The 17,640-nt window shown below is 33.7% G+C and overlaps 1 protein-coding gene across 3 annotated transcripts in view; it reads right to left on the bottom strand.

Moving 5' to 3' along the window:
* The window catches only part of CTTNBP2NL (CTTNBP2 N-terminal like), a 428,304-nt gene that overhangs the window by 22,402 nt on the left and 388,262 nt on the right, over nucleotides 1-17,640 (bottom strand). For all 3 annotated transcript variants that reach the window (XM_075999978.1, XM_012778487.2, XM_012778489.3), the window contains one exon: nucleotides 17,285-17,392. In XM_075999978.1, the coding sequence (XP_075856093.1) occupies nucleotides 17,285-17,383 (99 nt within the window). In that variant the 5' untranslated portion in view covers nucleotides 17,384-17,392. The remainder of the gene's footprint in view (nucleotides 1-17,284; nucleotides 17,393-17,640) is intronic.

Here is a 17,640-nt window from a genome sequence, read left to right as displayed (position 1 = left end):
CTAAGTTTGGGCCAGTCTGTAAATGCCTTGAATGTGATGCCTTTAATTTTGTAGGCAGCAAGGAGCCACAAGAAATTTTTAGAGAAATAATGACAAGATCAAATTGATACTAATGACAGGCTACAAATCTAAGACTAGAAAAATAATATCAGGTAGGAGGCTAGACCCACAGACTAGTTGAAGACAATTAGGATCTAAAGTCAAAATATAGAAGGGAGAAGGAGACCATACTGAAAGGGTATTTTGCAGGTAGAATCAACAGGTTTGGCACCTGATTAGATATGAGGAGTAAAGAAAAAAGAAGACACACAGACACTTTGAAGTATTTGGCTTAGATGAGTGGACAACTGGTGATGCCATTAACCAAAACAGTGAAATAGGCAGAAGAAATAGGCTTTTAGGGAAGGATGTTGAGATTATGATATAGGATATTTACGTACATATGTGGAAAAGGCACTTGGATATATTGGTCTAGGGATAGGAGAAAAATCAAATCTAGTTATTAACCACTTATTAAAATCAATGGAACTGATGGAATCACTCAGCAAGAAAGAGAGTGAATAAGTCAAGATGTAACACGGCTTAATAACAAAGTCCTGGGGAATATCTGTTTATGTATTTTTCATTCAGCTAACATATTCAGTGTGTATTATGCACCATTGTGCTATGCTAGGTGCAGACACAAAGCTGCAAAACAGAATCAGTAAAATAAATGTATACCAAAAAGGATGACCCAGTGGATAGAAGCAAAAGATTACATGCACACATGGCAACGTAATGGACCTCAAAAGCATGCACAGTAAGTACAAAAAGAAAAAGAACAAACTATATAACACAATATCATTTATCATTTATGCAAATCAATATACACAAAGCAATATACATTTTATAAGAACATATACAAATAAAAAATATAAAAGAATAGTTGTTTATGGAGACATGAAATGAATGGGAGTAGAAACTGAGGATAGAAGAAATTTTTAAAAATATACAAAAACCACACAAAAATGAGTAACATTTTGGTTTCTTTAGGATTTTAAAAGTCTAAAGGGCAAAAAACAACATTATTTCAATATGTTTAAGATAAGTGCTATAATAGATTTTTTGTTTTTTTGAGACAGAATCTCACTCTGCTGCCCGGGTTAGAGTGCCATGGCATCTGCCTAGCTCACAGCAACCTCAAACTCCTAGGCTGAGGCGATCCTCCTGCCTCAGCCTCCAAAGTAGCTGGGACTACAGGCATGCGCCACAATGCCTGGCTAATTTTTTCTATATATTTTAGTTGTCCAATTAATTTCTTTCTATTTATAGTAGAGACGGGGTCTCTCTCTTGCTTAGGCTGGTCTCGAACTCCTGGCCTTGAGCGATCCTCCTGCCTCGGCCTCCCAGAGTGCTAGGATTACAGGCCTGAGCCACAGCGCCCGGCTGCTATCATAGATTTTGGATGGTATACCATGGAAACCATGGGAGAGGACATTTTAGCCAGTCATAGAAGGCATCAAATTTAGAGGTATGTGGAAGGAAAAAAAAAAAAGACAAAGGAATCTGAGAAGGACCAAGAGTATCACAGAAACCAGGGAAAGTTTAAAAGGGAGGATGGTCAACATTATCAAATGCTGAACAAAGGAGGTAATCTAATTAAAAGTATTAGAAGTTACTTGTGACTTCAAAACATGAAATTTCAGTATAGTAGTAGAAACAAAAGGCAAATGAGAAGAGAAACTAGAGGCAGGAGTACAGATGACATTTAAATATTTGAATGTAAAAAGAGGGAGAAAAACAGGGCAATAGCTCAAAAGGAAGGCAAGCTTGAGAGGAGGGTTTTTTTTTTAAATATAGAATGAAGAGACGGTTTCAAATAAGCTTTGGGCCAAAGACAAGAGGTACCATTAGTGAAGAAATTGGAGCATTAAGACAAGGCTAGGGGTAACTGATGGAGTAAGGCCATGAAGAAATAGGGAAAGGTGGGAGCAACAGTACAGGTAGGAATGTTAACCATGGAATAGGGCAGTATAAGAAAAGAATGTCTTAGGCCCGGCACGGTGGCTCAAGCCTGTAATCCTAGCACTCTGGGAGGCCGAGGCGGGCGGATTGCTCAAGGTCAGGAGTTCAAAACCAGCCTGAGCGAGACCCCGTCTCTACCATAAAAATAGAAAGAAATTAATTGGCCAACTAATATATATAATATAAAATCAGCCGGGCATGGTGGCTCGTGCCTGTAGTCCCAGCTACTCGGGAGGCTGAGGCAGGAGGATTGCTTGAGCCCAGGAGTCTGAGGTTGCGGTGAGCGAGGCTGACGCCACGGCACTCACTCTAGCCTGGGCAAGAAAGCGAGACTCTGTCTCAAAAAAAAAAAAAAAAAAAAAGAAAAGAATGTCTTATTAACTGGATGAAAAATCTCTAGAAGTTTCTAGTCAGTAAGAAGAGACTTCTGAATTTAATAATCATACAATTACTTACTTCTACAAAGGAATTCAGTCTTTTATTGAACAAACAGCATGTTACGTATTGGACTGGATTAAAAAAATTTTTTTGAAGTTAGTACATATCTTAGAACTCACTGGGTAATGATGGAATTCTGAGGTAGAATTTTTTTTTTTGTTAAACAATGGAACATTATGAACTACATATATGAAATTGAAGGTGGGAAAAATACTTTTAAGGGTTGTATGTCTCCTGCTATGATAACAACATTTCTTGAAATTTTAATTATGTAACTGCTCATGCATATGCTATCAGCTTTATTTAGTTTGAGTCCGTGACGTGTAAAGAATCTGCTTTGGAAAAATAATCTTTAGGTGTCCTGTATAAAAGCAGAATTTGAAAATACAGTGAGAAATTTATTATTTGCTTTTTTAGAAAAAAATCTGGGATAGGGAGGCAATAAGCTCATGTTTTCCCTAGGCATGCTATGCTGTTTCTACTTCCTTAACTATATTTTAAAATTAAAAGATTTATGTGAGAAGTACAGTATAAACTACCTACAAGTAAAGATAACAAAAAGTAAATGTTTTCCCCAGCTCCTTGATATCCTATTGCTCATACTGTATTTCTTACAAATATAATTTTTATTTTAATTTCATCATTATTAAATAAATATTTTCTCATCAAAATTTTAACTATATAGATAAAGCTGAAGTTCTTCCTCACCATAACCCAATCTTAATTTCCTCTCAAAAAGTTCTTAGTATGATGGGTATCTTCCCAGACCATTTCCAAGTATATACATACATTTTGTGTGTGTGTGTGTGTGTATAAAACCTAATTACTTAGACATTATTATTGTGTGAAACTTGTCTGCAACTTGTTTCTACTTATTATCTTAGAGATTTTTCTAAGTACATAGCTTTTTTCCCCCTCATAAAAAACCAACCATAATTACATAATATTCCATAGTAAGGATGACAACCTTAGTGTCTATTAGTGAGGTTCTGGTCAAGTAAATTATGTTATAATTATACTGTAGAATAGTATGGAACCATTAAAGAGAATGAGAGAAATATGTATGTATATAATATGGAACATTCTCCAAGATGTAGTAAGTAAAATAAATAGGTTGCAGAACAGTGTGTATAGTACAAAAAAAAAAAAAAGTAATAAGTTGCAACTGGTGAAGCCAGAAATACATCTCACACAAAGCTGCTTCCTTCCTTCCCCTTGGTTTGGTTCCCCTGAGAATGATAAGAACTCCCAAAATGGTTTGCCCTGGAAAGGGGAGGAAGTTAGTAAGAGGGAAGTACCAGGTTCAGGGGTAGAGTACTCAAGAAGAAAGTCAAAAGATGCTAGAAAGGCTATACAAATGTATTGGTTGTTCATAAATTAGGTATTTTTTAAAAGAAGACTGCAATCTTAAGTAAGTAAGTATCGTTGTTCCATTCAGAAAAATATTGAACCCCATATATGACAGCTAGCTCTTAAAAATAATTGTCTGGTATCAGCTATTATTTGCTATGCAACTTTTTGTCAAATTGTGGCATTTAGGGGTTCAAGAATGAAGGTGCCAGAAGAATAAGCACATTTTTCATTTAAATCACATCTTCCTGTGAGCTCTGGATATTTTTATGCCTTTGAGGAAAGAAATAAGGAATTCAGCTTATAAAATGCTGCCTATTTAGAGAACACACAGTTCTCTAACAGCTGGGGAGGGGCTTCAGAAAAGATTACAGCAGGGAGGAATTTCATTGCATGTATTTGGCCTGTAACTAAAACAAATAAAAAAGGGAAACAGCTTATTCCTGTTATTTTGACTTCCTCTTATTGTGTCTTCCTTGCATGTGTTAGCCTTGTGATTTGGTATGAACCAGAGGTTATTTCTAGTTGCCCCCATAAAAAGAAGAGAAGCAAAGACAAACAGGTTGCTTCTAAAACAAAAAACCCATACTCCCATCATTTAGTATTTCAGTTCAGCCAGTTGTAGGAATAATTTGGAAGATTAGAGAAAATCATCATATATGTTTACTGAAAATTTTTATGGAAAGGAGGCATTTAGAGAATGACCTGGGAATTTTATTATACTGGAAATTATTTCCTTAGAAAAGCATAATAATATTAATATATCTAACCCATAAAACATTCTTTCATATATGCACAAATTTGCTCATTGCAGCATTGTTTAAGACAGTATTAGAAAAATGTAAACAACCTAAATGTCCATCAATAAGGTCCATCAATGGCTACACATACCACCATGCCTGGCTCTGTATTTTTAATTTGATAGATATTCCCAAACTCTACTTAATGAGCTGATGATAACAATGTAGGAGAGTGCCAGTTTCTCCTCTGCTTTACTAATACAGCTTGTAATGAAACATATTTTATCTTTTATGGTCAGATTCAACAAGCTGAATACAGTTAATCTGAAAAATAATAATATTTGGAATTATAAGATAAGAGCTCCAATATCTGCATATAAAATAGGCAGTATAATATCTATAATACTTCACAAGGTTATAAAGATAATTCAATAAGATATCACATATGGAAACACTCTGAAAACTGTAGAAAGCTATATACAATTTTATACAGGAATAAACTTTGAGATCAGCTTATGACCCTATACCTTAGTAAAATTCTTTTGGAATTTTATAAAGATCACACCTAAATAAATCTTGTTTCCAGTCTCAGGTTCTGGTAAGATATAAAATATAGCTGCTATGCAGCAAATTAGGAAATTATAATAAAAGAAGTGCTTTAGACAAGTGTTTTACAAACTGTAGATCATAACCCATTAGTGGATCATAAAACTAGTTTAGTGGGGTCATAATCAGGAGTTAAAAAAAAGAAGTAAAACAGAAAAGAAAATATTATAGTACAGTATGGTATAGTAAAATATAAAGTTAGTAAATTTTAGTGAAATATTTGTTTTAGTTAATATACACATGTGGATGTGTACATGTGTCCTGGAATGTGGCAGAATGTGAAATGTATGGTATAATAAAAAGATATCTTTATTAAGCCCCCCCCCCCCATAAAATCTGTGATCTTTTGGGAATTTAAAATCTGTGATAGTTTGGGAATTTAGATTGATTTTTCAACCAGAAACAATTGAGTTATTTTGGATGGGTTGGAAATGAGTAATAATGTTAACAATACTAGAAATAACAAAAAAAGAACAATTTAACTACAGTTCTGATTGGTTCTAAGATTTTTTTCCTACAAAGAGAGTAATATGTGGCTAAAGTATCTTCTTAGGGGAAGAATGTTAATAAACAGAGTTCTGAGCAAGAATTTGTTGTATAAAATTTTTGTTATTTAAAAACAAGTGTTTATGACATACAAGTAAGTTATACAAAAACAGAAGTACTGAAGAAAAAATTAAAATATGCATATGATTTCACTACCCAGAGTTAATCACAATTATCAAACTATAAATTTCAATGTAATTTGCTTGAGTCTTTTATATGTTATTCTTATGATTGAGATTAAAGGATATATTTAATTTCATGCCTAGGAACACTAGTATGTCATTAAAAGTTCTTCATATGCACCATATTTTAAATTGCTACATAATATTCTACCATATGGATGTACTACCAATTTATTTAGCCATTAACTGAGGATTTACTTTTTCTAGAGAATTAATTGGGAGTAGATCAACATAACTATGTTATGATGGGCTATTTGGGGTTAATTAAAAGTAATTACTAGAAAATGCTTTTTTGTAAATGGATTTTTACATAAAATCATGTCAACTATGGCAACTCTCCTCAATAAAATATCCTGAGATTAGTAAATTCAGTAAAAGAAAAACATTGAGGTTTTTTATCCAAAAGTATACCAACAAAGTGACTATAGTCAACAATATTATTGTATACTTTAAAATAACTAAAAGAGTGGAATTGGAATGTTTCTAATACATAGAAATCATAAATGCGTGAGGTAGATGGATATATTTCAGTTACTTTGATCTGATTAATACACAGTGTATGCCTATATCAAAACATCACATATACCCTATAAATGCATATATTATGTACCCTTACCTAAAAATAAAAAATTAAATAAACAAAACAAAAAATATAATAGAGAAGCAATACTATGTCTACCTATTCTGCAACAACTGATTCTGGAGCAGCATTCAGATATAAGCGATGTCACCTATAAATACAATCCCCTTTAAAAAAGGCAATAATATTCTATTAGAAGGTGAAAAAATACATATATTGTTTATATTTTTGTCTTTATAAAAATTATTTATCACAAGAAGCCAATAAACTATTAAACCTAATAAAGATAAAGGATAAAGCTGCTTTAAAGAGAAGTTCATAAAAGCGGCAGAGGTAGTTTTTGTTTCTTTTTTTGAAATGTTTATAATTTTTAAATTATTATTAAGTTTTGTTACTAGGTAAATAATTACTGGACTCTACTAAAATAAGCAAAATTTTAAAAATTAAATAAAAAAATTTAGTTTCTAAAAAGCAGCAGAATATAGCTGGCTATCACTCTACTTGATTTCAGAGGTCATTAAAAAAGAGGATGAAGTTTTCTTTCAGACAATATTTCAGACACACAGCAAGGACATAATAATCAATTAGTCATTCAATAGATACAGAAAAAGCATATGACAAAACCCAACATCCACTCTTGATAAAAACTCTTAGCAAAGTAGATATAGACAGAAATATCCTCAACCTGATAGAGAGCAGTTGTGAAAAATCTACAACTAACATCATATTTAATGATGAAAGACTGAATGCTTTCCCCCAGATCAGGAACAAGACAAAAATATCCTCGTCACTTCTACTTGACATTGTACTGGAGGTTCTAACCAATGTACTATGAAAAACCAATAAAAGACATCTAGATTAAAAAGAAATAAGTAAAATTGTCCTTATTTGCAGACATAATTGTGTGTAGAAAATCCAGTGAAATTTATTTAAAAAGCTACTAGAATAAGTAAGTTTAGCAAGGTTGCAGGGTAAGATCAATATGCAAAAATCAATTTTATTTCTGTGTAACAACAATAAACAACTGGAAATTAAAATTAAAAAAATACCATTTATAATATCATCAAAAATATAAATACTTAGGGATAAATCTGATAAAAATGTGAAAGACCTATACACTAAAGACTAAAAAGTACAAACATCTTGATTACATTAAAGAAAATAAAAAAAGAAAAAAAAAAAAAAGACTAAAAAGCATTGCTGAGAGAAATTAAAGACCTAAATAAATGGTGAAATATACCATGTTCAGGATTGGAAAATACAGTACTGACAAGATATGAATTCTCCCCCAGTAGATGTATAGATTCAATGCAATCTCAATCAAAATCCCAACAGGAATTTTGAAGAAATTGATAAGCAAGATTCTAAGTTCATACGGAAATGCAAAGGACCATGAATAAGCAAAACAACTTTCAAAAAGAACACAAGTTGAAGGACTAACACTACCTGATTTTAAAGCTTAGGTAAATATGGCCATAGAAATCAAAAAGACAGTGTGGTACTGACATAAGGTAGACAAACAGATCAACAGGACAGAACAGAGTCCAGAAATAAACCCACAAGTCAATAGATAACTAACTGTGACAAAGGTGCAAAGGCCATTCTACACAGGAAGGATAGTTTTTTCAACAAATAGTGCTGGAACAATTGGATATTCATACGCAAAAAAAAAAAACAACGTGATACCCATGTTACACCACTTAACAACATTAACTAAAGTTATATTATAAACCTAAGTGTAAAATTGAAAACTATGAGACTTACAGAAAAATAAAAATAGAAGAAAACCTTTCTGACCTTGATTTAGGCAAAGATTTCTTAGATACGACAGTAAAAGCAAAATCCATTTAAAAAATGGATAAAATGGGCTTCATCAATATGAAAAACTTGCTGTCTTTTCTTTTTTGGTCTAGAAAAGATACACTTTTTTTTTTCCTGGTCTAAGTTATGACTTTCCCAGCTTGGTGGCTCACACCTGTAATCCCAGTGCTTTGGGAGGTATCCGAGTCAGTAGGATTGCTTGAGGCCAGGAGTTTGAGACCAGCCTGGGCAACATAGTGAGACTTTGTGTCTACAAAATAAATTTTTAAAAAATTAGCCAGGAATGGTGGTGTATACCTGTGGTTCTAGCTACAGGGAAAGCTAAGACAGGAGGCAATAGAGTGAGATCCTGTCTCCTAAAAAAAAGAGAGAAATTATGGCTAGATTAAAAAAATTTATTTATATAAAATTTATTTTTTAATTGACAATTGTTTATATTTATGGTGTACAACATGATATTTAAATATATATACATTATGGAATGGCTAAGTTGAGCTAATTAACATATGTATTACCTCACATACTTAACATTTTTTGTGGTAAGACACTTAAAAGTTTACTCAGTGATTTTCAAGTATACAATATATTGTTATTAACTATAACAGTTAAATATCTTAACTGTAAAAAGATACAGTCAAGAGAATGAAATAACCCACATATTGGGAGAAAATATTTGTAATGCCCATTTGATAAAGGACTTATATCCAGATATATAAGAAACTCTCAAAATTACAAAAGGAGAATACAAATAACTCAATTTAAAAAGATGGGCAACTCTAGCCTGGGTAACACAGTGAGACTCTGTCTCAAAAAAAAAAAAAAATTAGGCTGGGCGCGGTAGCTCACGCCTGTAATCCTAGCACTCTGGGAGGCCAAGGCGGGCAGATTGCTCAAGGTCAGGAGTTTGAAACCAGCCAGAGCAAGAGCGAGACCCCATCTCTACTAAAAATAGAAGGAAATTAGCTGGACAACTAAAAATATATAGAAAGAGTGAGCTGGGCATGGTGGTACATGCCTGTAGTCCCAGCTACTCGGGAGGCTGAGGCAGTAGGATTGCTTGAGCTCAGGAGTTTGAGGTTGCTGTGAGCTAGGCTGACACCACGGCACTCATTCTACCCTGGCCAACAAAGCAAGACTCTGTCTCAAAAAAAAAAAAAAATTATATTAAATTAAATTAAAAAAATATAAAAAGATGGGCAAAAGACTGGAACAGATACTTTACCAAAGAAAATAATACGGAAAGCAAATAAGCACATGAAAACATACTCAACATCATTAATCAATAGAGAAATACAAATTAAAACTAATGATATATTGCATATCTATTAGAATAGTAAAAAGACTGGTCATACTAAATGTTGGTGAGGATGTGGAGCAACTGGAACTCTTATACAATTGTGGAATGTAAAATGGTACAACCACTTTGGAAAAACATTTTGGCAGTTTCTTAAAAAGTTAAATATAGGGCCAGGCGCGGTGGCTCACGCCTGTAATCCTAGCACTCTGGGAGGCCAAGGTGAGTGGATTGCTCAAGGTCAGGAGTTCGCAACCAGCCTGAGCAACAGTGAGACCCCGTCTCTACTAAAAACGGAAAGAAATTAATTGGCCAACTAAAAATATATAGAAAAAATTAGCCAGGCATGGTGGCGCATGCCTGTAGTCCCAGCTACTTGGGAGGCTGAGGCAGTAGGATCACTTGAGCCCAGGAGTTTGAGGTTGCTGTGACCTAGGCTGATGCCACGGCACTCTAGCCTAGGCAACAAAGTGAGACTCTGTCTCAAAAAAAAAAAGTTAAATATATATCTATATAATACAGCCATTCCATTCCTATTGCTTTATCCAAAAGAAGTGAAATCATACATCTATACAAAGCCTGTACATGAGTGTTCACAGCAGCTTTATTTGTAATAGTCCAAAACTAGAAAGAACACAAATGTTTATCAACAGACAAATGGATAAAACAACCTGTGGGACACTAATCAGTAATAAAAAGGAATAAACTATTAATACACACAACAAATGATATGGGTAAATCTCAAAACAATTCTGTATGATTTTACTTATATAAAGTTTCAGAAAACATAAAGTAACTTTAGGACAGAAACAAGATCAGTGATTTGGGGATGGGGGAGAGGAGTGGGAAGGTTAGGCAGAAGAGGTTATAAAAGGGAATGAAAAAAATTTGGGGGGGTGATGAATATGTTTGTTATCTTGATTGTGGTAATGGTTTCATGGAGGAATTCATATATCAAAACTTAGCAATTTGTACATATCAAATATATGCAGTTTATTGTACCTCAATTACACCTCAATAAAGCTATTTAAAAAAATAAAATATAGGCATGGTGGCTTATGCCTATAATCCCAGCACTTTGGGAGGCTGAGGCAGGAGGATCGTTTGAGGTCAGGAGTTTGAGATCAGCCTCAGCAAGAGTGAGACCCTGTCTCTACTAAAAATAGAAAGAAATTAGCCGGACAACTAAAAATAGAAAAAATTAGCCGGGTGTAATGGCACATGCCTATAGTCCCAGCTACTCAGGAGGCTGAGGCAGCAGCATCACTTGAGCCCAGGAATTTGAGATTGCTGTGAGCTAGGCTGATGCCATGGCTCTCCAGCCCAGGCAACAGAGCAAGATTCTGTCTAAAAATAATAATAACAATAATAATATGCCAAATCAAACAATATAGGATTAAACAAAGAAATAAATGAAAAAAATCAATTCTGCTAACGAGGCTTTCACATTATCCCTGTATTTCCTGTTTTCATTATAAAAAGAGAGAGACTATAACATAACATCTGTTCCATGCCCCAGAGTACACTGTTAACCTTTGCTATCTCAAAATACATGCCTTTGGTTGTGGGGGAGGGGAATGAATCAATTCAAAACTATCAATTCCCATTAGAAAAACAAGCTAAAGTGCAGCACCACTAATAACAAAGATGTAACTGAAAAGAACTCATCAGGCTTATGAAAGATTATCAATATTTTTTGTTTTATGGAATAGAACTTTGTTTCTAAATGGATGGATGGACTTTGAAACCTATGTTCTAATAATAACTAACAGTAAATGAGCACTGAGCACCTCCATTTGTATTTGTTATCTCATTTAATCCTCACAATAACCATACCATTTCACAGACAAAGCTTGCAGGGTAAAATAACTTGTCTAAGATTACACAACAATTAAGTGGCAGAGCTCAAACCTAAGTCTGTTTGATTTGAAAGCTCTTTCTCTTAACAGCTACACTTAATTGAATGTTCTGGTTGATAGTTTTATAGAGTGCCTAGTAATCATCTTTTTTGAAAAACTAGGATTATATGTATGGATTTTACACAGAGAGAGTAGGAATAAAAAGTATCAGCCACTCCAGATATAAAAAAGATTAAAATGTGGCTGCAAATGGCCACTGATTAATTCATTAATTAACATGTTTCATAATAAAGGGTATGAATATAAACCAAAAAACCTTATAATTCAATAACTTAAAGTTCTGTTTGTAGCCTGATATTCCAGTTCTCATCCAGGCAGAAACTGGATTTCTCTAAGTTACAGCCTATATTCATGTGATCCTTATCAAAGATCTAAACTATCCACTACATTCCTAAAAGTTCTTCCTAAAAATCATCTATTAAAATAAGATCATTTTTGGCCAAAGAATTGTTAGGTCCAGGCTTATGGATGTCAAAGAATGTTTCAATATGAATCCTTTAAGACACTCAAAGATCTGTTATCAAGTAAGCTAATAGCTGATTTTTTTCAACTGTAAACACTCTTGACAGCTTATCAGTATAGGACAATATATGGTAATTGCTAAATTCAATTTTACCTTCCTTATTTCAAACAAGGAGATTAAATAATCTCCTCCCATAATAGGTACAAAGCCATGACCAAAAGCAGATGTCAGACTCAACTTCTGGAGAATTTATGATGTTCTTGAGACACAGTATCTTTCATGGCAACTGTTATTTTTATTTCTATGTATTTGGAACTGTAATAAGATCTTTATAGTTATTTCAAGAATATTTTCAGCAAAAGTAAATATTTGTTGTTTAAACACAGACATATGAGTAACATTTAGATTTTTTTATTTTTTAACCCCTGGTTGCTGAAAATATGTATAATAGTTAAACCTACAGCATGGCATATTACATAGTCTTATACTCCAAATCTACTTCTAACTTTGTCATGTCTACAACATTTTTGCCTATAAATCTTCTTGCTTGGGAAATTTTGCAATGGCCTTTGGCCCAAAACAACAAAGTTTTATCCTAGGCTTTAAAAGAGTCATACCTGTTTTATGATTGCGGCATCAGTGGAAAGGAATTCAAGACTCCTTAAGCTAATTCTACATAAAAGTCATAATACTTTATTATTTGTCATTGCATAAGCAATTTAAAGGATGTTTTAAAATAAAATGATACCAATAAATGCAGGGTATATTTTATTTAGTCATAGCCAAGTGTGGTTTTGCAACAAATATAAGGTGTACAGCTATAATATGTCCAATGTGTAAGATTCAACAAAAATTATTTAATCTAAATTTTATTAGAATAAATAATCTAGAATCTATTTTCTAGATTTTTAAAATGGCCATTGATAAATGTTCTTTCATCCTCCTCTGGAGCAGTCACAGATTATGCAGGGAAGCCATTTCCTAGATTGGCTTGGAATTAATGAACTAAGGCTCTTCTGCTAAACTGTGTTGTCCCACTCCTGGCTTCCCCCAGACAGTTCAAGAACAATGTAATTTGCTTTAATTGTAGATGGTATTCCTATAATGTTCTCATTCATGAAATTAAGGTGGTCAAAGGGAAATAATTTTCATAAAGAATGTTTTTCGCTGATATGATTCCTTCTAAAAGAGAAAATCATTTTACCTAAAGTTCAATTAGGGACAAATATAGTATAAATGGCCTCTGTAACAGTAAGGCTTCAAATATACAAGATGCTGAAACATTATTTTCCATTGGCTTTCCTAGTTCTATGCCAAACATGTCTTGGCTGCAAACATGTCCTGTCTGCAACAGAAGAATGAGGAGGCTTTGGGGGAGAAAAAGGACATAACTAAGGATATGTCTTGAAGGGTATAGCTGAAATCTGGCACTTTGTAGAAATTTTGGAAAATGAATAAAGCTCTTTTATAATTCTAACTCTATAGGTAGGATCTACTACAAACTATGGGAACTTTATAATATATCCCTTAAGAAACCCAACCCTTTCCAGAGAAGTGACAGTGAGCCATATGGTTTTCAGAGATGTAAGGTTGATGAACAGATTTTATGTTCTGACAAAAATCTATTTTTAAGGTAAGGAGGAAAAAAAAAGATAAATTTTACTGAAAGCAAAACAAAAACAGAAAAACGATCATAGCTATTGAGGACAAAGACCAAAACCTTTTCAACCCAGGATGAATTAAAACTAATGAATTAAAAACTAATATTAAAAGGAAGAAAATTAGTAAGCTGTCACATTAGTCCAAAGAGTCCAACAGGTGTTTGTTGTTAAGCAAAAGCTATAGAAATAATACAGTAAAATCTTGATATATTACAGAACCAAAACAAATAACAACAAAAAGCAAAACAAACAAAAGCTACCACATAAGAGTTCATTTTAACCTTAAGAATCTGGTATAGCAGTACATTTTCTCAAAGGATTGAAACAATTTTAACCCCAGCTGCCACTTAGTTTATCTAACAATAGACTGCTTAAAGATGTGTCACTTCTGGTGAGGCTATTCATTTCACCTAAAGTGCATAAAGTTTAAGCCTCAGAGTAACTTTATCACATATAGATCATGTGCAGACTAAATACAGCACTTGTGCCTGATTCTGAATGGTATCTTATATCAAAATGCTCCCTCACTTATAGCTCCTGCTTCTCAAACTGCTCTTTCAAACTGGCAAAAGCTGCCTATAGTAACCAAAATTGGATTCATGCAGAAAAAATATATTTTAGGAAAACATGTGCAACAAGCACCTAAGCATCTGTTAACACTAAAACCAGACGGCAGTATATGTTGCAGAGCACATAAGAACAGCCTTTAAAATTTAGTAATTCACAGCATTCACTTTGAATTATTATGGCAATCTTTTAAAGCAACACACCACAATGGCACAATCATTTCATTTGTTTGACACGTGTTTATTGAGCATCTACATGCCAGGCACTATGCTGGGTGCTAAGGATACAGTGATTAGTAAAAAGACACATAAAGTGCTATAGGTTTGTATAGTTTCTAGGGCTGAAAAGCAGGAGGTTATATTGCTAAAACTATAAAAGAGAAAATAAGATCATCCTCTGATTTTTCCATTAAAGGCAGCCATCCTCCCACCACTACCCTTATGAAGTAACTGAAGCAGATAACTGGGGGAAGGAAGGGAGAACAACAACAGGCAATTAGGGGTGAGGATTAGGAATGAGCTCACACTTTTCCCAATCCTTATTTTTCTTGTCCCTTCATTGATCAGATAAACATGGGATAAGAAATGGGAGAGTATCCTGGGATTAAGGAGGTTTGGACTACTGGTAATAATAGGACTAGGTTGTGAGGAATATTAATAGAATAGAGTTTTTGGGGACTCACAGGGAGGGGTAAAAAAATCATCAATCAAGAGTAACAAAAGGGAAAGGCCTGTGAATGTGGCAAAGATGAGTCACCAACTGGAGTGAACATTTATATGTTATATATGTTGGCAAGACAGTCACTAAAAAAGTAAGCCCTATTGAGAATGCACTAGAGACACATCCATTCAAATGACTGGCAACCACTAACGGCTCCTTAGATATGGGGTGCATGATAGGCACTGACAGCATATAAATAAAAGGAAAAGAAGAAATGCATCCTACACCATTGGAGTATTTACAATGTCATCCATCATGCAAATTGTAAAGTGTCACATATAAATCTAGCTATTAATCATTTATTCTTACTACAGACAAGGAAGCTTTGCTCCAGACAGGGTAAATGACTTAACAAAGGTCACACAGTTATGCTTAGTGGCATGACAGGCAAAAACTCAGATAATGAACTATAACATATGTGACCAGGCATATGTCAAAGCCATAAACATGTGATCTCCAGGGAAGCCATGAGACAGACTCTATCCCCACATATCAGAAGCGAACTGCCTAATGTACTCTGGAGAAACAAAATCACTAGAGATTAATTATACATTACAAAGCTATAAGAGAAAACAGAAAAGTAGTAGTTTCCATGATTAATTACTTTGAGGCATATCTAATTAGACAGAAGTGTCCGTTTTTTTCAATCAGCCTTAAAAGATATAAATTAATATCACTCTAAACTTAACAGTTACAGAAATAACTGGCTTAGATGTTATTTTTAACACAATTATAAATTCCAGAGAAATCCAAGAAAAGACTACTCAAATATGACTAACTGAACACACATACTCTAAATCAGTGTGGGAAGAGAAAAGAAAAACTAAAGAAGAGAAAAGATAGAACTTTTTGTATGAACTCTACTGAATGGTTATTATCACTACACAGGAAATCACTGATTCCTTAAGCCTTCAAGAATGGTAGTGAAAGCACATGTACTTACCATCAAATTGGTATTAACTGATCAACACTTAAGTGCATATATAGTAATAACATTATTTGGGTGTCGGGCAGATGGGAGGGGGAGTAAGGGATGGGTATATATATATGTAATGGGTGTGGTGTGCACTGTATGGGGTATGGACGGGCTTGAAGCTCTGACATGGGTAGAGCAAGGGCTATATACGTAACCTAAACATTTGTATCCCCATAATACACTGAAATAAAAAAAATTATGTAAAAAAAGAATGGCAATAAGAGAATAATCTTTGTTGCTATATAAAAAAAAACTTCAACAGAACAGCTTCATATGAACACACATGAAATATTAATACAAACGTCCCTTTTATTCAAGAAAGACCTAGGTTAATTTTTAAAAGAGTAGTAAAGCACTTTATAAACCTTTTATTAATGAATTTTAAGATGTATACCAATATAACCTCTTATATAAAAATCTTCTTCAATATTTACTCAGTTACACTTTATAAGGACTTTATAAGGACTATACTTTTTTCAGCATGCTCAAGTCTCGCCTTCTTGGGCCATTTCCCCTCCCCTTTGGGGCTTATCATCTTCCTACTACTCACATAAATACCCTTAATGTCTTTCTTTCCCTATCCAAATCTGCTCTCAAGATAGAATGGGCAAAATCCTTACCAAGGTATAAAGTAGTCACGACACTTGAAAGGAATATACCCCCTTGTATTTTTTAAAATAGATTTTATAGTTTCCATATAATATACATCATGCCCAACACATGTACAACCTCCTCTACCCCTTGCATTTTAACAGATATCAAATACTTAAACAAAAGTAAGAAATCTTTTTGTTTTTTAGAGATGGGGTCTTGGTATGTTTCACAGTCTGGACTTGAACTCCAGGGCTGAAGCAATCCTCCTTCCTTCTGGGTAGCTGGGACTATAGGTGGGTGCCATCTTTTCTACCAAAAGTAGAATTCTTAGTCTGGGGTCCAGGGAATCCATAGATGTCTTCAGGGAATCCTTGATCTCCCAAATAGCATATCCTGAATTTTTTTTTATTATTTTAATTTACTTTTTCTTTTTTTTTTTTTGCCATTAGCCCAACCATAACTGCATGGACATATCTTGAATTTTGATATTTGAAATTATATACATTTTTTTTGGAAGTCAGTCTCATCAAGTTCTAAGGGGTTAGCAGTCAAAAACAGCTAAGGCCCACTAAAGTAAATGAAATTCAAGGTCTAGACATCAGGTAGAGAGACTACAGGAACGATTTTTGAGGATAGACAGCCTTCACCAGTATCCCTAAAATCATACCACAGAGGTGGCTGCCTATAGCAAGTATCAATATGTCTCTCTTCAACTTCAATGGGAACTACAGAAATACCCTAGTTAAATAAATTACAACCAATGAAATGACTTTCAAATGTATGATAACCTCTCTCTCTCTCTCTCTCTTTTCTTTTAACATACCTTTAAAGCTTCTATAACAAGGTCCCTTGCTTCAAGCTCTCCTTCAAGAATACTAAATAGTGTCAGGAGTTCAGGCTTGCTGAGTTTTTCCAGATTCATCCTGAAAGCCTAAAATAAAGACAATAATCAGATAATCTTCAGAGAAGAGTTAATTTCATATAAAGAAAAAAATAAAGTGAGACAGACAAGAGCAATTACAGCATAAAATGCTTTAAGAAAGGAAATGGTTACAATTATAGAGAAACATAAGCACTTTCTGGAATTAATCACAAACTGAGCAGTAAGAGAAAATAAAATTCACTTTATTGATTTCATCACCACTCACAAAGATCAATTTTTTGTCATCTTTCCTCCAG

The sequence above is a fragment of the Microcebus murinus genome, chromosome 2, assembly GCF_040939455.1.
Source record: "Microcebus murinus isolate Inina chromosome 2, M.murinus_Inina_mat1.0, whole genome shotgun sequence".
NCBI lineage: Eukaryota > Metazoa > Chordata > Mammalia > Primates > Cheirogaleidae > Microcebus > Microcebus murinus.
The sequence above is the reverse complement of the archived record's forward strand: the minus strand, read 5'-3'. Positions and strand labels throughout refer to the sequence as shown.